General features: G+C 46.9%; 1 protein-coding gene across 3 annotated transcripts in view; it reads left to right on the top strand.

Moving 5' to 3' along the window:
- LOC142579966 (arginine kinase) overlaps window positions 1–26,268 on the top strand; it is a 101,699-nt gene that overhangs the window by 58,482 nt on the left and 16,949 nt on the right. For 2 of the 3 annotated variants that reach the window (XM_075690655.1, XM_075690654.1), the window contains exons 2-4: window positions 9,356–9,567; window positions 19,303–19,529; window positions 24,754–25,080. In XM_075690655.1, the coding sequence (XP_075546770.1) occupies window positions 9,356–9,567; window positions 19,303–19,529; window positions 24,754–25,080 (766 nt within the window). Of the gene's footprint in view, window positions 1–2,898; window positions 3,007–9,355; window positions 9,568–19,302; window positions 19,530–24,753; window positions 25,081–26,268 lie in introns of those variants that run through there. The other variant, XM_075690657.1, reaches the window with a different exon arrangement.

The raw sequence follows: 26,268 nt of genomic DNA, 5'->3' as shown, positions 1-26,268 counted from the left end.
ACCATCGGCCCACTTCGACTGTGCCCGAAAATGTGGTCCCTTTCGAGATAAAGCCCGCGCTACCGCGCGCGGCCGAGGTACAACGCCTCCCTCCCTCCCTCGGTGCCGTGCGCGCGACGGAAGACGGCACGCTTCCTCCCCGCTTTCCTCCCTTGCGCACGCGAAATTAAGCCGTCATCGTCGGCTCACCGTCGCGCGCTTTCGCTCGCACACACAGCGTACGGTGTACAAGGACGATGTCATCAAGACACGAACCCGCTACGACCATATTGCAAACAAAACCTGTAGCAACTACCAGAGGTCAACCCTGCGCGCCTCCGCCTACACTCTAAGAACAGTTTACACCCTTTGGCGTGTCCCTTCTGCCGCACAACAATAATCGTCATCTGCCTTGATGCGTTTCCTTTCTTTAACGCTGCGATCCCGGAACTTTCCAGTAACGAACGGCACACGCGTTATCAGCATAGAACAGTTTACACCCTTTGGAGTGCCCCTTCTGATAACGCGTTCGTTACTGGGAAGTTCCGGGCTCGCAGCGATAAAGAAAAGAAACGCATCAAGGCAGATGACGATTATTGTTGTGTGGCAGAAGTGGCACGCCAAAGGGTGTAAACTGTTCTTAGAGTGTACCTTCCTCCTCCACAAAGGCCCTCTTTCTGCGCCTTGATCTTGCGTTACTCCACCAATAAAGAAGTACTGGTACTTGTTTTTTCAGATGCTATCATTTTCTCACCGAGCTCCCGAATGTAGAGCAAAAGCATGGGTGAATGCTGAACAGCAACTATCTCAGAAAAGTGCGTACTTATCGGTCACTTAGTCCTCTCCCTGCTAACCCTCGGAAACTGTGAAATACTCAGAAAGACAACGTATAGCTATCCGGTATTAGAGCTGTTGGCTGGGCGGCTTCCTAATACATGCCCCTCTGCCCGCCAAACACTCACACACCCGTCGACGCTTTCTTTGTTGTCAAACAATCCTTCCCACAACCTCCTACTTCGCCTCCTGGTGTCTGATTCCCCATTTCCAGATAGCGCTTGCGCATCGATTTTCGGGGGCGTTTTACAAGCCGGCGTCGTTCCCAGACGTCCTTTTCCGGTGCTTATTTTGGTCTTCGACAGCCCAGCTCAAGCTGCAAGACTGCTGCAGGTCATTCTCCACTTAGTGAAGTTTTGTTCCGAGAACACAGAGCAGTGGCGCAACAGGAACAGTTTCACTGGAAAAGGGGGAGGGTGTCTTACTTTCTTGTATGTTTAGCTTCGTTTTTGTCTCAGTGATTTAAGAAAATTTCGGTCGGTGTTGTGACGCCGAAACATACCATACCCTCCTGGACACAGGCAGCAGATACGTAGCAGTCACGGTGTCCCTCTTCGCCGGTCACTGCACATCACGTGACGCGTGTAAACGAGAAGGCAAGAAGCGTGGCGTACGAGGGCGTTGGTTGTTTGTAGGGAGGTGTGTTTGTATTACCCGGCACCACTTCTCTTCGGGAAACGGGAGCGCCTCCTCCGAATCCGACGTGCCATTACAAGGCCACGAGAGTGGGCGAGAAATCGATCCGCGCCGCCATCTTGGCGCGGGCTCTTCGACCGCGACCTGCGCGGCCGAACAGACTTCTCCAGTGCAGACGACGCGCAGGCTGGCGAAGCTGGCAGGCGATCGTGTTTTCTCTAGTATAGCGTAACGCTTCACCCTCGTCCGCTCGCGCACACATGTAGGCGACCAGTTTTAAACAAGGAACGTTGCTCGTCGCTCCATAGATGTTTTGTTTTCTTTTTTTTTGTATGCTGTTGCTCTTGAACGATTAACCCTGTCCGGCGTGTTTGTTTTGAGTTCGTCTTTAGCTCTGTGCCAGAGGCGGTTTGCGCAAGGCATTGATGGAAAGTGGCAGGACGGGAGCTTCCGGAAAGCCATGCAGGTTCATACCACCTCAAACGCTCTTATTAGCTCAGCTGAGGGCACGAACAGTAAAGGTCGGAAGTGATAGAAGCGGCAGGATAGAATAACATGTTCTCCTTCTCCGATTTTTTTTAAGATGACATGCAGCGCTTCGCTGGTTCGTCCAACAGACGTTAAACGTTCATAGACTGGATTCGCAAAGCTGTTCATGCACAATTGCGATTGTTAACTACGGGCGTCAGGCAATCGTAATGGCAAGCATATCTTTAACGATGTCGACTGACCAATGAATAACAGTTCTAGCTGACGAAGAGCTTTCTGAATTTAACATGGTAATTGCCTTGTACACGCCCGCGCACAACGTACACTACTTTGCTAACGCTTCACGGGTCTTCGGCGAGAAACTCACCAAAAAATTTATCCCGGAGCTCAACGCCGCTCACTAAAAATATGTCTGCTTTGTTGGTAAACCTTCAAAACAGTGCCCTCTGAAATTAACGGCGCTATTAACAACGAAAAATATAGCACCGCCATTTTTTTTGCGCTTTGATCTTTATGTCCCCAACCACAATGTTGCTAGAAGTGCACGAACAAAAATAAAGAATGGCCTCGCGGCGCTTGCACAGCTTTCTATGAGGCTGCCCGCTCAAGCAAGGTGAAGTCTTTGTTTTGCAGTGCACCACAGTGCAGTGCAGTTTCTCCTGCCCTTCACCGCTCTTGCACTGTCCGCTCAGTCTTGCAACTCCCACGGCCTCTCCCTCGCCACTCGAGCTTCTCGCATTCCGGCCCCTCTCCTCCTCCTATTTCGCCTCCCCCTCCTCGAAGTGCCTCTCTCTGCCGCGCGCTAAACCCGAGCCGCGCCGCCCTGGGTCCAAGCTCCGATGTCGGCTTGGAGAGAGAGAGAATTTCAGCACGAAGGGATGATCGAGAGCGAGAGAGCGTGCCTTCCCGTGATCCTCCGAGGCGCTTACCTTCCTCCTCGGACGACTCCTTCGCTCTCCTCTCCCCCAGGACCGCGACAATACCGCGGCTTTCACAGTCACTGTGTTCGCATCGCTCGAGCAAAGAACACTCACGCAGGAGCCGGTGTCTATCGCTCTACTACCAGAGGTCAGTCGCTCGCACTTCCCACTATTAACTCGCACTCACTACCCTTAACTCTTTCATTTTACTGTCCCTACGCTTCGCCCGCAGAAACGGCGGATGCCTCGGCAATATTATCGATCACCCGTAGTGGGCGACGCGAAGGATGTATTTTTTTCCCCCGGTTGGGAAAGACTTCGTGAACCACTCAAGTTCAAGACGCTACAAGATGAGCTCCTACAATCGCTTGCGCGAAGTGCAATTCGGTGTTGACGCTTCGAGCGATCGCGTGGACCAACCCTGTAATGCGCGCTCAAATCGCGAACGCGAGCAGCGATTTCAAATTCGCGATCGAATGATGCTCCCAGTCAAGGCGAGGTGCAGGGCCTTTCCTTGTGAGGAGGATGCGGAGTGACCTTGCGCTCCCGGAGCACCACGGGGCACCGCTGGGAGGGCTGCTGGACGGGACACGACCTTTCGCCAATGTCAGCTATAGGACTCGGAAGGAAAGTACGAAGTAGTCGTTCGTTTCTCGAAAAGTTTACAAAAACAGAAATAACACCACAATTGTTCCCCTTGTGAACACTTTAATTTCTCGCAGGCGTTAGTAATTTCTGCCAGCGGTATTTGCTGATGCGTGTTGATGAAGGCGCTCGTGATTGTTCAGGTAATGAAAAATAAGGTGACAAGTACGGCGTTCGCTCACGAAGTTTCGGCGTACGTTTGTTTTGCCGGTGATTGACGTCGTTATGTCTGTTCGCGTCAAAATGATTCGCGTTAATTGCCTCTTAACACCGAGCCTTTCGCGATCACTGCCGCACTACTGACTCTTCCTGTTTAGAGTGTCGAGAGTGAATACGCCGTTCTCTTTTTCTTTCTTTTTTTCGTCGATTTATTTTTTTCTGCCACAGTCCAAAATCTGGTCAGACAAACACACCTGAAGAACCATTTCTTAGCTGCAACGTACGTAACCCGTTACTTCACCTTCCTCAACCTTGAGAAATGTGTAATTTTGATGACAGTAAATGTACTGTAAGGATATTAGTGGATACAACACATCAACAACAGAATGTATTGAATATATTATGCGTATTTAAAGCTGTACTCCTAGTTAGGCTCCTAGCTAGTAATCTAGCAGACGCTACTAAAATGTTATCTGCCTTCTTTCAAATAAATTCTCTATCTCCAACATGTTCACAGTTCGTGGAGTCAAGTACCTGTGATATTGAGACAGCGGTTGCGTGTATTTTTTTAATAGATGTTCTTTATGCAGAGGTCATATTAAACCATTGATCACGCTTTCTTCAATTTTCTTAGTCCATATCACGCTCCAGGAATAGCTGTCTTGTCAGTGATAACCCCCGCAATGCATCCTGTTCACATTTTCTTTATTTTGGGAAGACTTAGATACTTGTTTCCCTTATGTTTCATTTATTTTTTCGTGACACGTTTCATTCATCAAAGCATAAACTTCAGGCGTAGATATCCCATATCATTTATTCAACGCCAGTTCTAAACAAAGTGCGGTAAAATAGCCGCTTCGACCAATTCACAAAAAGCACAGTTCAGTCGATTCAAACTCGTAGGAGTTACGATTATACCCGGTATCGATTATTCGTCTCTACAACACTGGCAACCTTTTTTTAGTCATAACACTACTGAATGAAATTATTCAGCCATTTTTTTTTCTTTAAGCTTGAACCTTATTTCTTTTTTTCTTTTTTTCAATTCTATGGCTTCGACGACGCCCTCGGTGAAACGACGAATAGTGATCCTACTTTTGCTGTATTTAAAATTATCGAGAGGGAAAACCAAATACGTTAAGCTGCCGTTTCATCAAAGTGGATTTAGTCATTCATATGAACGCATGCCGCCTGCACGGCCTTCTTTTTTCTTGCCATGCTGACCACATTACAGTGCCGCTGGAACCACTTTACAAGGTTTCCTCGGTTATAGAGGACCTTGATTAGGTCTTCGAATTAAGCAGCGATCGCGGAAGGGATTCCTGCCCAGCGGCGCTTCCTTTTCCCTTTCTGTCCTGAGTCGCCGTCCTTACGGGAGAAGCTAACGCAATTAGTGGCAGCGACATGGGGATTCTGGCGGACTTTTCTGTCAATTCTGTTTGGCTCGCGGGGCCGCTTGATCGAGTAAGGCTCGTATTAGTTCTGCAGAACCAGTTGTTCGTTTAATAGGAATCCCAATTTGCGAAAGAAATCTGAGAATGCATAAATGAGCCTCATTTGTCTAGTCACTGACGGGACAGAAGGGTTAAACGAATGGCAATGCAATCTGACCAGGGCGCTTCCTTAAAAGAACCTGCGCACTCGAACATTGCCCGTCGGCGTCGCGAACTTAAGTGTGACGTGGTTCGTTTGGGATTTCGCCCGAGCTGCCTTTGGCGCGGATGTAGTGCGCCATGGATTTATATCTCAGATACTTATTGCAGTTCAATCGTAAATCGATGGTTTATATCTGAACGGCCATCAAATCCGGTAACATAAACACAAAGGCGAGCGTCATCCAAATGAGGCCTCTTATTCACTGCGACAGCAGTTAAATGCTCGGAATTGAGTCTGCCTTGTCCGTCCGTTCATTCTGTTAAAGCTGACGTCGAACGTTGTCGCTATTGCCGACAGATAACGAAGATTTTCGTTGATCGACAGGGAACCTCGTACTCCCCAGTTTCGCCATTGCCGCAGGGTAAGGAGAAATTGAGGCCCGATCCACAACCGTCACCTGTGGGATTGGAAACCACGTTGCCGGAGCAGTGTGAATTTTGAAGTCGCGTGCTCTGACTAGTAACAACAGCGCTGGGAAATTACCGCAATGCCTTGCGCTCCACACATACCGTGAGGCCGGTGCAGCCTCTACACGTATTTTTGAAAGTCACAAAAAGTAACACTGTATTGGATGAGCATTTGACATTACGAGCATCGCATAGAAATTGTTCTTGACTAGAAGAATTCTTCCTTATAATGGTCCCAAAAACAGCGTACGCGGCTCGAAAAGGGCATACTTGACAATGCTGATCATCGTCACCTTCAGACGTGTCACGTACCGACAATACGTGATATGTAGTGAATCAGGTATTTGCTGCAAAACACCGATCTCTACTTTAAGGGTAGTGGAGATCAGTAGCGGAAAACGTGGAAAGCACGCACGCTGTGAATGCAAACAGTGACGTCGCAGCGATCACACCATCTTGTTTACACGGTAGCTAACAGGTTTCACAGTCACCAAGGGCCCAATAAAGCAGCACTGCAAATGTATAGAAAAAAAATTGCACTCAAATCTCGTCAGTGGCACTGCGTCATTTTGCTCGTGACATCAGTTGTAGTAGAAGGTTTGGCCTCAGTGCTGCTTAGTCTCCAGACAGAGCCTTAAAAAAAAAAAGAAAACTATTCAAGCCTGAAGGGCAAGACGCCTTCAACGCAGCAACTTGAACCCCACGGGCTAGAGCATTAATTACACAACCACTGTATTTTTAAAGAGCTGGTGAGCCAACATTTTATTTAGAGGCTATATCATCTAATTCACTGCTGATACATCGAGCAGACAGGTGTTTCGGCGCTGTCCTACCGAATGATAAAAACAAGCGTTACTGCGTTCACAAATTATCGCAACTTGATTGGCTAAAAAGGGGCAGTACAATTAAAAATAACTAAGAAGAAATGAAATAATGCGAGGCAATATAAGAGCTGCCCCATTTCATAGCGCAGTTGTACGAGAGAACGTGGGCGCGCGCCATTTTCCTTTACGCCGAAGACCCAGGAATGAAAATGGGCGAATGTAGGGCATTTCGTCAACCGTTTCACGAAAGCCTCGCTTCCCGTAGATTTAAGGAAATGTGTTCGTTGGATCTGCACAATTCTTGTTTTCCTGGTCTCTCTGGTGACTCGCTCGGGCCTTCTCTGTGTATAGCTTAGCTTTTTTTTATGCTAATTGCTGAAACATAGAATTTCCTTCTTGTTTTGCTATAAAGCTTTCCTATAGCTAACAGCAACTGTATCAGCTGTCCAATACACGCGTGCAGAACCGTGAGAGCAATCAAAGGTAGACTGCTTACGGTCTAACCAAAATTGGGCAGAAATGTGTGTTCGCTCAAACGACATCTACCATTATGAGCGCTCTAAGTGATCGCTGCGAGAGGCCTTCATGCGATGACGATGATAATGGTTGAGCGCTCATCGCTGCATTGCTTTATCGTACTGCTACAAATCACAGACTTGCTAGCATAAATGGTCATTCAACACGCCACCAGACAGCATTATCGGGCTTGCCTTCACTGCGGAGATTATATACATGTAATGACATCGACGCCCGAACGGTCGTCTCAGCAGGCACGGCGAAATCCGAAACTGTGGCCTCGCTCGTGACGTCATGTTTCCAATCCTTACTGAGCTCTCCAGTTGGCGCTCGACGTGCGCGTCACTTAATGTGGAGTCGGGTAAATACCGGACTCCGCGTCACTTTGAAGATTAGCTTGAACAAAGCAAGCGTGCTCGTTTTAAAGTGTGCCCGTTTATCGCGACGGCGAACGTCATCGCGGTGCGCCACCAACGTTACTACGCGAATCGCAGCTCTACGCAAGACGCGTGTCGCTCAACAACGCCGTCGCTGCCAGGGCGAGCCTGGCCAAACAAATCGATCGGAGGACGCGAGGCAAACGAGAACGTCAACAGACGCAGATTTGCTGACGAGTGCGCCATTCAGGCACGACACGATGAGCACGCTCCAGCCGAACACGCCGCTGCTTTTTCGAGGTTTTCACCGCGTCTGGTGTAGACGCTGACGCACCAATCAGCTGAAATGCAACTGCGAAAAAAGAGTTCTATAAAGCGAGCCGTGAATAGAGGGAGAAAGAAAAAAAAAAGACAAGCGCTATACGGAAGAAAGTAAATGCATGTAAAGGCGACACTGCACACAATGCCTCCGTTAAAGAAAGCGCAGATTTCAACAGTCTTTCCTTTCCGAATGAAACCCGAGGACTGCAGCATGCTACTGCAATCGTGCCGAAATGAGTGCTCAGGACGCTCCATTGACGATGCTACTATTCCCCAGAGAGTTTCTTCTGCAGCGTGTGGTCTAATTTTACTTCAACAGAACTGAAGCATTTCTTTCATTTATAGTGCTATCGCTATTGCGCGCCCTCGTACACTGTACACAAAACAAAGGCATCAGAATAGTTGCGTGCTGCTGTCCATCGCACACAAGAACTCGACCTCACCTCTTTTGCTTAGTAATCTCGCGAAGTACGAGCAGCTGTCAACTCGTCCTTGTTCCTTTTGAGTAGCTGTAAGAAAGGCAAATGGCAATTTCAGTGCCTTCTTTTTCGTTTGAACATACAGAAGATATCATTGTATTAACTCGCAGCAGTGATTCTGCCATCGCGACTCGGCATGCAAGATATTGCTTAATCAACTGCAGCGATAAGTCTGAACCGAATAACTAAGTGACTTGCCCGTCTAATCAAAGACGTACGTTGAACTCTTGTCGCTCCTCGGCTAGCTTAGTTCTTGTATTTATTTATTTATTTTTTGCATGTCGTAAACCACCCTTCTAGTATTCACTAGCCGTCGTTCGTTGACCAAAGACGATACCACCCTAAAAATGTGTTCAGAACTCCGTGTCTTGAAAGCTTCACACACCTCATCGAGTTATCGTAGCTGAATTTTACTCACTTTTCCCGTAGTGCTGGTCACGCATCTAGCTAGGTCGGGCCCTTTTTCGCTGTCCACAAGCGATGGCGGTGACTGCTATATCGCCATGTTGTACCGACCGAGATGTTCTCATATGTTATTTTTCTGACAGCTTGGTCTCCGACGTATATGCATTTAAATTACACTGGGGTGACCCTCCCCATAAACAAATGTCACAATAAGCTTAGAAAACGTAGCGTCCATGAGTCAACGGGTATAACTGCCTGCTTGATCCCTTCGTAGCTTGGTAGATCTTGAAATTCTTTCTCTTGTACCTCGCTTTTTGGGAAGAGCCACGACAGGTTGTGAATCTCCGCAGTAGATAATGGAGCATCACACTTTGGACAACTAAAATGGGTATTCACGGGTTGGATCCCAGGCCCAGCTACCGAAATGGGTAGGGGTCGCCTCAGCACACATAAACCTCCTCCATTCGAGCAGGACTACAGGGAACGGAGCATACGCACGGAGGGATTAAGGCGCATACTTCCCGACGGGGAATTAAATTCTGAAATAAGAGGATAGAGAATAACAAGTGAGATTTTGGGTGTCGAATTATAGGGTGCACTTGTGTCCGCTAGACCGCTGTACCGGTTCCGACCATGGCCCTCCGCCCAGTATACTTGTGCTAGTCTATCACTCAGTTCTAAACCCGTCCGTGTCGCCGTCTCACGCAGGGTCTACTCGGACAAGGGCAAAGACAAATCTTCCAAGGACAAGATGGTGGACCAGGCAACTCTCGACAAGCTTGAGGCCGGCTTCAAGAAGCTGCAGGCTGCCAATGACTGCAAGTCGCTACTTAAGAAGTACCTCAACAAGGATGTCTTCGACAAGCTTAAGAACCGCAAGACCGCTATGGGTGCCACTCTGCTGGACGTCATCCAGTCGGGTAAGCTCTTTTCACGTCCCTTCCGGTTTGGCCTGACCACCGAAACAATATACAATAGGCGCATTTGGCCACCGTAGAGGTTGCACAAGGGTTCACAGACTGGCGACCTACTTGATAACTAATTTGTATTGCAAAGAAACAGCCTACGTTCAACCTCAGACCTCTTTATGAATGCGCAAGGAGGCTACTAAGTTCAGGATTTTACCAGTAGAAGCTTCATACGATTATGGACTGCTCACTTTAGAAGCCAACTGATCAACGATAATACACGTACGCGAACCATTGATAGCTTGCGTCGTTGTGTCCCTTAACGTCTCAACCATCGCACAGGCCGTTGGTTTATTCCTCGCCAACGTATTAACTGTCCAGTGTTTCTAAGCATTCGCCTGTAGCCTACCTACTAAATTACCTGCGAATGCAAACAGGCGAGTTAATAAGTCTACGCCTTGCATCTAAAAATTCTCTAGGATGTTGACTTCCTAGAACGAAAATTACGTAGGAAATTTTTGTTTGCTTGCTTTAACCTCCAAGTACAGACCTCGTGTATTACTGCCGTAGGTACTGCCGTACTCCTAATGTTTATACATTTGCTGCTGATAGTTTATGGGGACGTGGTACAAGTCAAGCTTCTCTTACGCATATTTTTTCCCACAATTCCCACAGTTGCTGTCAGATAATGTATTCACTTGATGAGCAAGCTTTCTGTTACACATATTTTTTCCCACAATTATCACAATCACTGTCAGCTAATGTATTCACTTGATGAACAAACGCTGGAGAGTTCCGTAGATATCGGGCCGCAGTGTCCCACATCGCTTCCCGCAAACGGCGCTGTTACATTTTCGGCAGAGTAATAAAACTTTTTGAGGGCAAAGTAGATTATATTGAGCGAGGATCTTAACAGTGCAGTCACGTGGTCTGCACACGATCCGCTGGCCGCATGCTTGAGACTTCAGAATTACGTGGAAGTCTGCTCGCGTGGTGGCACTTGATGCCACTGCTATTGCTGTATTCACCGTGAGACAACGATGTACTTTATCGAGGCATTACGTTTTACATGACATACTGTTTAAATTCATTATTTCATGACATCGCGTTTCGTTAGTTTAAGTCACCCTTTCTGAGCTGAAAATTTCTAAACACACGATGCTTTGGATAAACAGGGGCAACAAAGAAACGATGCCTCAATTCACGTGCAACAAGTTGTGTATAAAATTCACACTGAACAAATCGTGATCCATCGCCGTTGCAAAACACAAGTACAGCACTGACAGTAATCAGCGGGTAACTCCGGTCAGCACGCAAATTACTGCAGTTTTACTGAGCATTTCGGAATTCCACATTTCATACCGAGTACTCGCGGCCCTTAGCGGCATAATCTGGGTTCACTTCAGATGCATCCGCGCAGATTAAAAGCAGAAGACCATCCTCTTATCTGTATAACAGAAACACGATGCGAAAGAATAAACACCACGGCGACTACCAGAGTGGACGCATCACTTCGAGCTATATTCGAGAGCTGGAATACTCAGCGCAAAGTCTCACTATCATAAATGGCACTGTGTTACGTCACAAGGTTGTAGCTCATTGTCTTACGGATTCCCTCAAAGATTCGACAGAAAAAAAAACAACTCTGTAGCGAGCGCGTCTATTTACAACGTTTAGTCGCGTTCGTTTCAGTGGGCCAGCTAAGCGAGGCCAACCGAAGGCATTCGGCATTGCATAACACAGCCCCAGCATAAGCCTATTTTTGTATACTCCTTCTTGCATGCAATGGGCTTCGGCAGGCGCACTCACGTGCATTCTTTTTAACCTTTCCCTTGGTGGGCGACCTGACGAAACCCGCGTGTACGGACTTGAAACCCACCAATGAAACAAGTCACTTTCTCTCCTGTAAATCTTGCTTCACCTTTGCCTTAGTGTGTTTGTAACGAAGGCTAACCTACGCCATACTCAAACATTATTTTTATTTTTATTTAAAGCTTTCTTTGTTGGGCATCGAATGTGTGCGTAATGAAGGTTAACTTTAGAACCAATATTCGCCTATCTTATAAGTATATCACCTCGTATGTCCTTCGTGCCTCAGACATGTTTGTATTAAGGGAGTTCCTATCAAGGATGTTCGTATCTCCCTCGATTCGCTTACGCAAGTTCCGCCCGTGATTGGCCACCGTAACGGTGACTGTGACGTCACAATCAATCCGATCACTCCTAATAGTTGTGAACGCCCGAACGACAGTCAATGAGGAAACGCTCCTACACATAAACTTTAGGAACACGCGTGTAAGGCCGAAAAAGAAGGTGAACAGTAGTAATTAATTCAATCATGACTTCTAACGTCCTAAAAGCTACATGACGTTATCAGAGACATCGTTGTAGAGGGCTCCTGAATAAATACACCACCTCGTTTTCTTTTTCTTTTTTTTTTTTCTTCTTTTTTAAGTGAGCATATATGTAAGCATACGAATGCTCTCGCACTTCTTCCCCCTAGAAATGCGTCCTTCGCGACCCGGTATCGAACCGACAACCTTCTGTTCATCGGCAGAACGCCATTGACCACTCAGCTACCAAGGCGGGTGCGCGGAGGCTAAGACAAGTATACATAAACCTACTCGCGGGGTATTCGGTTGCCCCGCCGAGCCCCGCCACCCTCGTTGTTCGGACGTGCTCCAAAAGCGGACTGGCACTTTTATATATCACGGCGCAGGGTCCGCGCGCGTGTCTGGGTCCGGACGGAGCAGAGCCAGGGCGCACAGTGGCAGCAGGTAGCGCGGCTATTTTCGGCTCGAGCCGCCTCCCTGCTCGCGGCGCTCTCTCTCAGTTAAGCGCCGCGCGCACACAAATAAGCTTCGCAAACGGCTTCCGCCACAGAGAGAAGCCGCAGAGGGAGGGAGTGACGCCGTCTAGGAAAGGAACCCCGCCGAAGGCGGAAGATCCGTCGACGCAGAGTCGTTTCCGGAAGATGGGTTTCTTCCTCCCCTCGTCTCTCCATCTCCCCGTGTTCCTGCCCCACGCCGGCATTTCTGTTATTCGCTTTTCTTTTTCCTGGCGGAGGGTGGAAGGGGAGGGCTAGAGGGGAGGTAGGGAGGGAGAGTCGTTTTGGTATAAGTTCTCGTCACTCGCTGCTAATGCTCCCAGGGCTCTGATATTACGATTGAAGAGGGCGCCGCGGCGGTGTTCCGGTATACCACCCTTTGGATAGTTTCTGCGGAAGTAAAGATAAGTGAATAGGACCTAATCACAAAATTCCTCTTCCGTACGTTTGGTCCGCGACTGGCCATCGCCGCAAGGGCCATCATCGAGGCGATCGCTACCGTAAGTGGCCGATGCCCGAACGCCGGCCGGAGAGGAAGGGCTCTGCCTCGAGAGAAGTGTTCCGAATGCGGGCACCGCTTCTTATCACCACCTCCTCCTATGTTGTTGTCTTGTGGCTGTCCGCAATCAGCCGAGTGTAAAGCTAGCTCAATGACAGAGGTTGCGCATGCTCGATCTAATACCTTTAGGTAGGCGCCCAGGAAGGTGTCATATCTGACAACCGATGTTGCCTCAGAAATGTCTTAAAAATACGACAAGACATTTTGCAGCGAGCGATATTATGGTTGTTTTAGTGAAACAGATGTTGCTGATAAAGTTTTGTGCATCTATAAATGGCTTACGGGCACCTAAATTTGGGCACTTGAGAGGTTTCACGCTTCGCTCCCGGCAGCCACGGCCGGAATCCGATACCGTAGCGATGGGTTCGGCTTCTTAGGCCAACTGCGGCAGTTTCTCACATGAAGGCGATACTTGCGTTTACCTTCGATATGACCACCTTGAAGGCCCCTATACTCCGCTCCGTACATAGCACGAAACACTACGAACACTACACAGACTTCAATACATGCTAGACAGCTCTGCAATATACAGATGAGGTAGTCGCCAATTCTCGTCAAAGTTGCAGCATTGTCTTCGTTCAAAACACGAATCACACTATTTTACTTAGGAAGGCGTGACGTTTTCTTACATGTTTAAGTAGACTGAATGAACAGAATGATGTAGTAATATGTCCTAACATGTATGTAATAATGACCTAGTAATATGTAAATGCCAGCCACATAACCGCCAACAGGCGCATGTTGATATCGTCCCGAATTATGTCACCTTCATAAACGGGAACATTCAGCGCCCTCCTTGCCTGTACCTAAACATAGCTAACGACAATTGGTGCGAATCAGACTAGGTACGAAATAAAGTGGTGGAGGAATAGTCAATACAGGCACCGCCCGCGCTGTTTGATCCTAACTGAGAACGCTCAAGTTCGCCTATACGCTTCGCTTAGTCCACGCCGGGTCATCTCTCCACCGTGCCAATCTGCACTCTTTTTTTTTTGTATTCTCCATACGAAAAAAAAAATTATGGGGTTTTACGTACCAAAACCACTTTCTGATTATGAGGCACGCCGTAGTGGAGGACTCCAGAAATTTCGACCACCTGGGGTTCATTAAAGTGCACCTAAACCTAAGTACACGTGTGTTTTCGCGTTTCGCCCCCATCGAAATGCAGCCGCCGTGGCCGGGATTCGATCCCGCGACCTCGTGCTCAGCAGCCCAACACCATAGCCACTGAGCAACCACGGCGGGTGCTCCATACGAACGAAGCGTCGAAAGTTCAAGATGTAATTGCACCCGGGCGGTTAAGCGCACACCACACTCGAGTTTCGTGGCTACAGTCATTTCCGATCCCATTTAGTCGCTTATCTCGTTATCGCACGTTTGGGCTATAGCCCATGAGGACAAGGCACAAGCTATCTTTCGATTTCTTGAGCTAGCCGTGGTTACTGAAATTTCAGTTGCAGTTATCTTTACTGCGCAATAACACGTGCGTGCGTTCCGTCAAACAAGCTCTTCACGGCTGCTTCGAGCAATCCAGCTGGCGTGCAACCCTGGACAGCGTCCTATTAATAACTTACAACAGTATCGAACACCTTCGCAAAAAAAAAATAGCGTTATTTTTCTTTCTATGGATTAGTTATCCAAGAATATAGATCCCCTTTGTACAGCTACTCCATCTGATGAGGCTCTCTACACATGGTGAAAAAAAAAGACATCTGCGAAAGTCAATTTTCAAGCACAGTCAGAGAAAAGACACCTAGCAATAACTGCCCCCACTGACATATCTCCAAAATCAGCATCACGGCGCTGCGAACAGTAAGAATAGTGCTTAATGAAGCTATAAAATTCGCTGCTATTATAGCTGTTCATCACGCTTGCCCCCAAACAAAGAAAGAAAGAAAAAAAAGGTGACCTCTGAATTGAGATCGCATGTGTCTGCACGCACGTCGCGGAGCTATCGACGCAGCGCAGCCGTCAAGCGGTGCCCTTGACATGTGGCGTGTCTTGTAAACAGTGCGCGGCCGGTTCGATTCTCCGCTTTCTCCGCGGTGGCACCCATTCGCGTCGCACGCCAGTCGCCGCTCGATGACGTCGAGGTTCGAAAAGGAACGAGCTACGCTCAGTTGTGCCGGCCTTGGAACAACATGTTCGATCGCGCCAGCCAGTCCGCTTCGCTCGACAAGGCTGGACCCGGTGGCTGCTTCGCCTTCTCGGGCGATGCAGAAGTTTCGGCAGGCGTAAAAAAAAAATTGTTGTCAGCGGTGTCGCGCAAACTGGGAATTCATAGATTAGGATATCGGTACCCCTAACAATTCTTGAGAGTGACGACTTGTGATGTTCCCGCTTTCTTTTTCTCTCTTTTCGAGCCATTAGGTCAAACGTTTTACTTCATAGCGAGGTCGAAACACTAAATGAGGTGAAGTCACTAAAACTCGTTGGACTCGTTGGCGTTGTTTCTATATGGCGAGCTTACGCACTGAGGGTGAAGCAACGCTTAAGCGATGAAAACAGCTGAGAGCACAGTCGGCGGCCCGTCGAGTCGAATCTCGTTGTTCGAGTCAGTCCGATATTTACGCGCACGTCACACCGCACGTTCCAAAGCAGCCGGTGGCTATCGCATTGATTCGAGAGTGCATTGCACTGCTTGCGTCGCACGTGCGACCTGATTGGACGGGCCTGTCGCGTCTTCAGATTGGCAGCAGCCTTTGCAAAGGTTTTTTTTTTTTTTTCAATACAGCAAGCGCTTCTTGATGTACGATTGCGATAACGAGCAAACCACGGCGATGCTGTCAAAGCGAGTATCGCAAAAGATGTCGATCGATGTGGCTCACAAGACCTGGATTCAAATCCTGACGTCGCCACTCGGTTTAGTCGTATTCGCATAAATATGTTTGTTTGTTTTTCAATGTTCCACCGTAAGGGAGCATCTCCCATTACATTCAAAACTACTTATACAATCCATACCCGAACTCCTTCGCTCATCAGAATAAAAGCTCAGCCACTACACGACTACCTGCTACAGAAAAGCCCATCTCTTATTATATCGAGGGCGCGGGCGCCGTTCCCAACGCGAGCTCGAAACAGCGAGGCGTGAAAAGAGCGCTGCACAGCTTGTCCGGCATCCAAGCTTTCATGGCCGCTTGTCGCCAATTCGAAACTTAGCGAGACTTCACACTCTTCGTCAGCGATCGGTCGCCAGAGCAAGAGAGCGATGATTCTGGGGTTTTATGCATTATTCCGGGTAATCTTTTGTCCCACACCAGACACTTTGCGATAGGTACGCTTCCGTATCGCCTCTCTTCAATCGTCTTCAAGAAAAAAATGTGCCTGCCTGATGAACAGCACAAGTCCCGCCCAGCACAAAAGCCCCGTGCTCCATCCATCACAGGCCACAGACGCTTCGATGTTTGTCTCTTGCCAGACTCAACTGGCAGTTTTCAGACTATCGGTGCGTGCGGCACTTCGCAGACCAACCATTTCCTTAAAATATACGAGAGAGCGGTGCGCACGACTTTCCGCTAGTCCGCATGCGCAGCGATGGACATTGAAAGAAGTGAATTTATGCCTTCGGGACCTGTCCAGGTCGTAGCTGTAGAGAGTGTAACGTTTCCGTAACGTGTGCGTGTGTGTGTGATTCCGTGGGTAGTAAGTTTCTGAAGAATACCTCCGAACTGAGTAGAGCTGTATTCGACTGAACATATTCAACATTCCTTAGACACGATCAACGTTACCGACAGACTAGAAATTAGAGAAGATGGTTCCTCTATATAAATCTGGTACTAGATTACATCCTGCTAACAATATATCAATATCTCCAGCGAGCACGTGTTGTACTATGCTAGAACATATTAAATTCAGTAACTGTATCAACTACCTCGTTTGAGATGATCTGAAACGCAGAAGATGTCACTTACGTATAAATTACAGAATACAATTTTTTTCTTTACATTTTTTCTGAAATTCGGTAAGGTGTGCCCCAAGCTTTTTACTGCATAAACCAAGCCTTGTTAACTTTGATTATGACCTTTTTTAAGTCACTCGAATGTTTTCTACCTAATCACTCACAATTTGTCAGCCCTAATGATTATAACTCTCCTTTCTCTAATGCGAACTAAGATGTACCTCAGAGTTCAGTACTGGATCCCCCCTTTATCTCTTTATAATATAACGACTTTCTTCAATCTTATCTAACATTCAACTGCTCGCTGATGATTGTGTATTTTTTTCGTAAAATAAAAAACTATGATGATAAAATTGTTACACGCTGATCCTAACTGTATATAATTGGCGTAAGAAATAGGGGAGCTTAATACTAATAAATGCAGAGTGTTTAGGTTATCTCGCACAACTCAGACCTCACCTGTACATATTAGTTAAATAACATTGCTCTTGAATCGAGTGCCAACTCTTGCAGTATCTTGCTGTTCACATAACAGCTAATATCACTTTGAATGTTCATACAGATTACATAATTACCAATGCTAATAGGATATTAGGTTACTTGCGCTGAAATTTTTTCTTTCGATACCTCTACCCAAAATCTGTTGCTTTATAAAACACTAATACATCCTATCCGGACAATCTAACTAAATCTGTCAAACTAGTCCAGAAAAACTGTCTTCGTTCCATTTTTTCTAACTACAGTCGGACTGCGGTAAATACAGGCAATACTCATTGCCAGTGTTGAGTTACCCCATCAAAGTAGCCAAATTAGCACTACTTCGCAAGTTATGGCATCCCCCTGTACTGCGAAACGTCTCATCCCTGGACCCATATACGTTTCACATTGCGTTGATCATCGTGACAGATTATGGACTAGATTCTGTAGGGAAAAACTAATTCGTTGCCTTTTCTTCCTCGCGCATCACAAAAGTGGAGCCACTTTCCTGCTGACGTTTCAAAAAACGATCACCACGCCTTTAACCTAGCATTAGCTAACATTTTATAGATATAAAATATTTGTACTACCAACTTCCTACTGCTTATTAGTTCGTTCATTGTTTTAGCATTTGCTTTAAACCTATATTTCGTTATTAGTAATTAGCTAACATTATAGTAGCCGCCAAGCTTTTTTGTATGCACTTTGTAACCGCTTCCCTCTGTAATAGCTTTGACCCTGAGGGTATACTACATAAGTAAATATTTAAATAAATAAGACACTGAGCCCGATCGTAAATAATAACCATTCAAAAGTAGAAAAAAAAGAAAAGAAACAGCGCGGCGGAATTTATTCACATTCACGACGTTCTGCCATTGTTGTAATCGCACCGCTGGTACGAGTTGTTGGGAACTCGGCGCTGACGCCCGTTGTTGCACCTGGGTCGCAAGCCCCAAGGGTAGCGTTGGCCTGGCGGCCTGGGGTACAACTGGAAGCATCCGAAGGTCCCGGCAAAGCATGAGTCGACTGGTAACAACAAAACAACTTGTTTATTCTAACATCGCAAAGAGTTGGCGGTCAGGTTGACCGAAGTAGAGAGACGGGAGAGCACGTTACTCAACAGAAGAAATCGAAGCCCTCCTTTTGGCGTCCGGGGGCAGCTGTTTTTATACTCTCGCAGTTGAGGGCAAGAAGGAACCCCTCAAAAGACGAGCACGTGAATGTACAATGGGCTAATGGTGACGCACACTGTCGTAGCGCTGCCGTAGCACCATGTCGAGCACGATCTCGTAGCACCCTGTTGTAGCGATGCCGTAGCACCATGTCGAGCACGACCTCGTAGCACCCTGTTGTAGCGCTGCCGGTCGGGCACAATGACTGTAATGAGAGGATGATCCCTGCTTTGGCATCGCCTGTTTCGGGCACAATGACTGGAATGAGAGGATGATCCCTGCTTTGGCATCGCCTGTTTCGGGCACAATGACTGGAATGAGAGGATGATCCCTGCTTTGGCATCGCCTGTTTCGGGCACAATGACTGGAATGAGAGGGTGATCCTTTGCGGTCGCATCGCCGCAGTCGCGCCTGGAAACACCTGCCGATGAGTGTTGCGGCGACGACGATCGGGCCAAAATGTCTGCCGCCCCGCCGCAGTCGCGCCGGCAAAACCACGTGTCGCAGGCGAAACGCAACACCATATAATACCAACCGGTTGACCAGCTTCTCGCAGCATGAGAGACGTTGCATCTCACAAGTCCAAAACAATGAAACACTTTTATTTAGTTATTCATTCTTTATTGAACTCAACAACTATCGTTATTTACTAGAGAACGCCGCTGAGCCAGCTGTTAAAATTATTATTTTCTTGGGGGGGACTGTACCCTTGCGCATCACACATACTTTGTAAGTGGTTATCATACTGTGTATATATAAAATGAGCACTTGCAGTTATTAGGCCCATTTATCTTACGTTCATTCGTTCATTCAGGCGTGGAGAACCTGGACAGCGGCGTCGGCCTGTACGCGCCGGACGCCGAGTCGTACACCCTGTTCGCCGAACTGTTCAACCCGGTGATCGAGGACTACCACGGGGGCTTCAAATCCACAGACAAGCACCCGCCCACCGACTTCGGCGACCTCAACACGCTCGTCAACCTGGACCCCGAGAATAAGTTCGTCGTCTCCACCAGGGTCCGCTGCGGTCGCTCGCTGCAGGTGAGCGCGCTTTTCTTTTTTTATCATGAGATGCTTTCGTAGCTTCCGTTGTCGGCGACCTTCGGGTGTCCTTGAGCCAAAAACTAGAGCCGTTCATCCGGGCACTCAAACGAGAACATCCGGGCAACCAGTGAAACCCGCATTACATACGCCAGGTACTTCCCAAACAAGTTAGGAAAAAATATTGCTTCCGAGTTCTTCCAAATGTTTGTTCACAATATCACTCAAGCTGTAACTTCTAGCACACTCAAGTTTTATTTGTAATTTCCGATAATGGGGACGTTCAGAAGGCAGATACAGGACACTGAACACTTGATTGTCATATCTTGACGCTGAGACAAAGTTGCGTGCGCTCCTTTCAACACCGCCGGTCCGTGAGTTCCACGACGCGTCCGGCGCGCCGGCAGCGCCGCCAGCGTCCGACAGCGTCCGGAGCACCGTGGATGCTTGTTTGACCGAGACGAGACTTTCAATCAGGTTCTGTCTATGACAGGAAACTATTGTGTACGTATGGACCAGTGCACAGTATGACGTGGTGCGGTGGGGTGGGGTGTGCCGTTGCGAACATGCACTACGCCCATTTTAAGGTTGTGGCTAGTATAGTCTCCAACCAATCTGCTTTGGCGGTAGCCATTTCATGCTTACATCTACTCTCGATTACGGGAGCTCTTGTATATATATATATATATATATATATATATATATATATATAAATAAATCGCTCCTACTTATGACGGGTGATCGGCGACCGTTTCCCTTTCCTTGATGAAATATGTTGTGCGTAAATTCGTAAGACGGAAGAAGATTCGATAGCATCAACGTGCAAAGATGTGTGTGGGTTCCTTTCCACGCATAGACAAGCTTCGCAGGAGAGGATGTCGCGAAAGAAGACAGAAGAGGACGGTACAATGTTTTCCTTTCGCGCAAGGCTATGACACGATAGCAATTACTTTGTTCTGCTGGACGGTTTTTTTACGCCTATCGCGCGCGCTCTCATTCGCCGTCCAGGAAAATTCGTCCACGGCCTAGTTTGTACGTTGCTCTCACGGTAGCCAGCATTTGCAATATGAATAAACAGTACGTGAATGCACACGCGCGACATATAAGGGCGCATATTTCCAACTTCCTTTTTATTTGTACAGTAGGACAGGAGAAACGAATCAATTGAGAATTATTGAAACTTAAAGATGACCATCTAGGAGGCACCCGCTGTAAGCTGTGACTCACCCACCTCATCTCGAGATAAAAAGATTACAGGCTTCGTTGCCTAGTGCACCTATTCTACTGCCGATAGGATGGGAAGATTTGAACACGCTTTCTTCTTTTAATTATTCTTCATTATTCCCCCACATCCTTATGGGCTCTTCGTTCCACTCTGTCCCATTTGCTGCAAAGTAGCATGTAGACGAACGTACTCAGGTTAAGCATTCTGCTTTTCATAAGTTATTTCTCTCTCTCTCTCTTACCGGCCAGACAGTGCAAATGCATTACAGCTCATGTTTAAACTACAGGTGTGCGCGCTGCTTTTCGCACCTGTGCCTCCATCTTGTTCAGTTCGTGCTGAAAATGCTGAATTTGTCACATTTGCTGGCGCAAAACAGCTACTCAGGTAAAAAAAAAATGTTCTGGTACGCTAGCTCTGCTTGCAGAGCGACTACCCCGTAAATGCGTTGATGTCGGGTTGCCTCATCGAACCAGAACAAATTTTTCGCCAGCTACGAAGCTTGTTTTGCGGAAGGGCACGTTTCGCTCCCCATTGTCTCTCCGAACGCCACTTTTATTGTTGCCAACATACCGTTATGATTGACTTTATTGCAGCACAAAATCAGAACCCCTGAGGGCCTTCTAACAAGACAGGCAGCGGGAGACATGCATCTTTTTGTTGTTTTTTTTCAGATTTTCATCACAACAATCATTCATCTTCTATTTTCGCAGTAGGATTACACGTGAACAGCGAAAACTTAGAGCCTGAGAAGAACAAAGCTGCACTCTCGAAGTTTGATTCTACTACAGGAAACTTTCGCTTTACTTCCACTTGAGTGCACTTTCATTTCATTCCAAGCATAAAATTGTGAGGAAAGATAAGAGCGCCCCCTTTCAACGCACTGGCTTCCATCCTCCATCTGTGCTAACCATCGGCATCGGACCCTCTGCGTTGCCAAGTGATAACACATTCTTTTGTATGCGTTACCGGAGAAACTGTTCCTGCAGCAGCACGGTGTACTTACGCCACTGATCACGAAGGCCTTTCGCACCCACAGCAGCATAGCCATGTCGTTTAAGTGCCACGAGAAATTGACATTACCGAGAGAACAGGCATATTTCACGCCTTACATTTGTGTCACCGGCAATGTTCTTAATAATGGCAAAACGTTGGTTCGGTGCCAATGGGTAATTCATAGCAGTAAAAAAAAAAAATCAGTGGTAAATCAGACAGACAACACGACGCAGAACGTACAAGCACGATCTCTGTTATATTTCTTCATTTATTGCAAGAAGTTCCTCAGACACGGCGATAGCGTTGGCCCAGTTGCCTGGAACTGGACTCCGTCGATCAGCCGAGAAGTCCCGGGCATTTACGAGGCGACGTTGAATCACAAAAAAAGACACTCATTTACATGGTTACGTGAAGAGAAGGCAGCTTCAAATGCTGCTCGAGAACGAAGGCAGAAGGCTACTCCGCCGGCAAGGTGCACTGTTTTCATGTTTAAAAAAAAAAAACACTCTCGCCCAGCTTAGAGGTAGAATCTAGCCGGGCAGCCCACCCGGTCTGTCCTCTGTCGTCATGTCCCGGCATGCTGCTTTATTTTTTTTTTCGAATCCGCGCAGGCGCCTACCATTTTTTGACGTCCCTCACTCACCCACATACCGTCAGAGAGAAAGCTGGAGGGTTCGGCGCTCACAAACACTCAGCACAGACAGACGCCCATATGCGCGTGAGCACCCACGTTCAGCTGAGAAACGCGTGCTTTTCGGCGATCCCCAGCGTGCGAGATGTCTTCGCTGTCCGAAAGGACAGTTGGGAGTGTACAAGAACTAAAATTCGGACGAGTTTATGAGAATTCCTTACAGCTCAAAAAAAAAAGAAAGAAAGCAAGGACACGAGAAAGGAAGTCCAGAAAGGGCGAGCTTGGAGTACTTGGCGTCAATTTTTCACTGCTTGGTACAAATGTTCGTTCGGGAGGCCAGCTGCTAACATCCTCCTCCGACCAAACAAAATCCTAGTGGGACAATACTTCTGTTACATCAGTTCGGTATTCTCAAACAGTCTCTTACTAATCTGAAAAAAGTACTTGTTTTACCATGTGGCATGAGTAGGTCTACATGTGGACATAGAGCCCATCTCTCCAGTTTGTTCAGATTGGGCACCTTTAGTTTGACTAAAGACACGCGCACATCATTTTAAAATCATTCGAGCACAACAAACTAGCGCTTGGAATTTACATAAATTTTACAAATGCGTCTGACCGCCCTAACCCCATATTGTTTTTTTTTTTTTTTTTTACTAAAAACGTATGCATTCCGACGGGAAAGCTTGACACTCTAACAAAACTATCTAGGTAGCAGACAGCGACATGTGGACATAAATGGACATTCCTCAACTATTAGAACAATTCTATCTGGAGTCCCCCCAGGGAGAATTCTCGATCTTTTTCGTTTTAACGTCGACCTAAATGATATGATACACATTGACACTGAACCAAAATTATTTATGCATGTGGATGATACGACATTACTGTTTTCAGCTCAAACTGACTCAGAGTTAATCGCCAGCGTTAACACCACGCTTATGCGGCTTCGTATATGGTCACAGTATAACGCTTTGAATATTCGCACGAGTAAAACAAAGGCTATTGTTTATCGTCCTGAAAATGAGATTTTTTGCATCGATGACGCGATGTTTCATGACGAAAAATAGAGATAGTAAGCTCTTCTAAAACATTACGCGTCTTCCTCACGAAAAACGTGACGTAGTGTTTAGATAGTGAGCGCATAACAAAGAAATTACGTAGTATCATTGGTTTAACATCCGCAAATATGCACACGTTACACAGCAAAGTGAAGCTTCTTTTTGTGTAAGGCATTGGTTTACCCGCATATATATATATATATATATATATATATATATATATATATATATATATATATATATATATATCTGTCACTTAATATGGGGGAACACAGCAGTGCCAAATTTAAAGAAACTTAATATACTTCAGAAACAAATGTTATGAGATGCACACAGTGTGGCATATGACTACCCCTCAACATCACTGTTCGAAGGAGCTCCCATAATACAGGTATTTCATATCTATAAATACCGCCTAACGCCACAGTATCGCATTTAAAATTGTATATTATCTTAAAGGAGGAGCACTTGTTCATAAAAAAGAAATCATACACACAAGAAACTCTGTTACGTGGCACGTATGCTCTTGCAGGACGACATATGGCGAACAAATGAAAAAGCGCAATTTCCTAAACTACTAAATTTATGCCTCTGTAGTAATGTAAACCCGGTTCAAGTGACAAAAAAGGAGACACAATGTTTCGCATCGAGTATTACTTAAAATCCTCCAAACCAGTGTTTTCATCATTTCTTGTTCTTACTGTATTTCTCTGTAGTGATTCTACATTTCTTGGTGCTTGTGTCACAGTTGACTATGGCACATGTTTTATTCACGTATTGTGTTCACTGCTCTGTGTATGCGAATCTGCGCCCTTTCTAATGGCACGTTCCAACAGCAACCTCATGCACTGTAATCGTGTCACTTCTTATTGTACTGCGATTTTTTTCACGTTTGTTTAGGTATGTTTTCTTCAGGCTGATACTGCAAGTAAAAAAACAAAACAAAAAGACGTGTTGCATGCCGTAGCTTCTCTATACGTCCCCCCATCAACGGCGATGGTGAATAAACCTATTATTCATGTTTAACATGGCGGTTCGTATTTCACTTCATCCAGGATTGTTTCGTCATCTGGTAGCATATAAAATATGTTACAGATTGTTTTGTTTCTTTTTTTTTTTGTCTTCGGTGGTGATGCAGCGGACCGCTGCATCCCCACCGAAGACAAGAAATTTCCCGCTTTCTCGAAAACCGGGACAGCCATAGGATTAAACGCTAGATTTCCTGTGGCGCTGCCTGCATCTGCGTACACTTATCTTACCCCGGAATATCTTGCCTCACCCTTTTAACACGTGCTCGAATCGATTCCACTGCAGGGCTACCCGTTCAACCCGTGCCTGACCGAGGCCCAGTACAAGGAGATGGAGGAGAAGGTCAGCTCGGCCCTGCGAGGCCTGGACGGCGAGCTCAAGGGCACCTACTACCCGCTGACCGGCATGGACAAGAAGACGCAGCAGCAGCTCATCGACGACCACTTCCTGTTCAAGGAGGGCGACCGCTTCCTGCAGGCGGCCAACGCCTGCCGCTACTGGCCCACCGGGCGAGGCATCTTCCACAACGACAACAAGACCTTCCTGGTGTGGTGCAACGAGGAGGACCACCTGCGAATCATCTCTATGCAGCAGGGAGGGGACCTCAAGCAGGTGCGCTCTCGTCCTGGCTCGCTTGTTTACTATTCGTCAGAGATTCACGCCGTTACGTATGGCTGATGTACAGGCAGTGGTCCCTAAACCGGAGACTGCAACGAGACCAGTGATAGTTAGTTAAAATAGAAAAAGCCGGCAGATCCCACGCCTCGTGGGAATCGATGTTAGGCGAAGCCGTGTGCGGGGAGTGTACCAAGTTAACGAAACTACCATGAGAGCACACACAAGTCATGATATTCATGTCACGATCGATCATTTATGTTTCGTCATACACTGGTCATACTATGCCAATTGTGGTACGTGCCAAGTTAACGAAACGGCCATTAGAGCACCAAGACGTAGGCGGCTGTGTCACGACCTACATGACACACATGTCATGATATTCATGTCATGATTTATCCCTTATGCTCTTGTCATACGATGCTAATTTGGTACATAACAAGTTAACGAAACGACCGTAAGAGCACCAAGACGTAGGCGGCTAGATAGAAAGGTGCTGTCAAAGTGGCAAGTGTTCCCCAAGAAATGCTTTGCATTTAAAAGCTGGCAGATCCCACGCCCTGTGGGAATCGATCTTATGTGAAGCAGTGTGCGGGGAGCCTACGAAGTTAACGAAACGACCAAGAGAGCACCAAGACGCAGGCAGCTGTTTGATGACCTACATGACAGGCATGTCATGACGTTCATGTCATGACCGATCATTCATGTTCGTCATAAACTCTTGTCATACTATGCCAGTTTTGGTACATACTAAGACGTAGGCGGCGATTTCATGACCTACGTAACACGCATGTCATGACCTATCATTTACGTTCGTCATACATTCTCGTCATACTTTGCCAGTTTTGGTAGATACCAAGTTAACGAAACGACCATGAGAGCACCAAGACGTCGGCAGCCGTTTCATTACTTACATGACACGCATGTCATGACATTCGTGTCGTCACTAATCATTTATGTTTGTCATACACTTTTTGTCATATACATACTGTCAGTCCTGGTACATACCAAGACGTAAACGTCTGTTCCACGACCTACACGATGCACCTGTCATGACGAATTCATGTCATGACCCATCATTTATGTTCGTCACATTCTTGTCACACTATGCCAATTTTGGTCCATACCAAGTTAACGAAACGGCCATGGAGCATCAAGACGTAGGCGGCTGTTTCGTGACCTACA

This window comes from Dermacentor variabilis, chromosome 4, assembly GCF_050947875.1.
Source record: "Dermacentor variabilis isolate Ectoservices chromosome 4, ASM5094787v1, whole genome shotgun sequence".
Taxonomy (NCBI): Eukaryota; Metazoa; Arthropoda; class Arachnida; order Ixodida; family Ixodidae; genus Dermacentor; species Dermacentor variabilis.
This window is presented reverse-complemented; position numbering and strand designations above follow the sequence as displayed.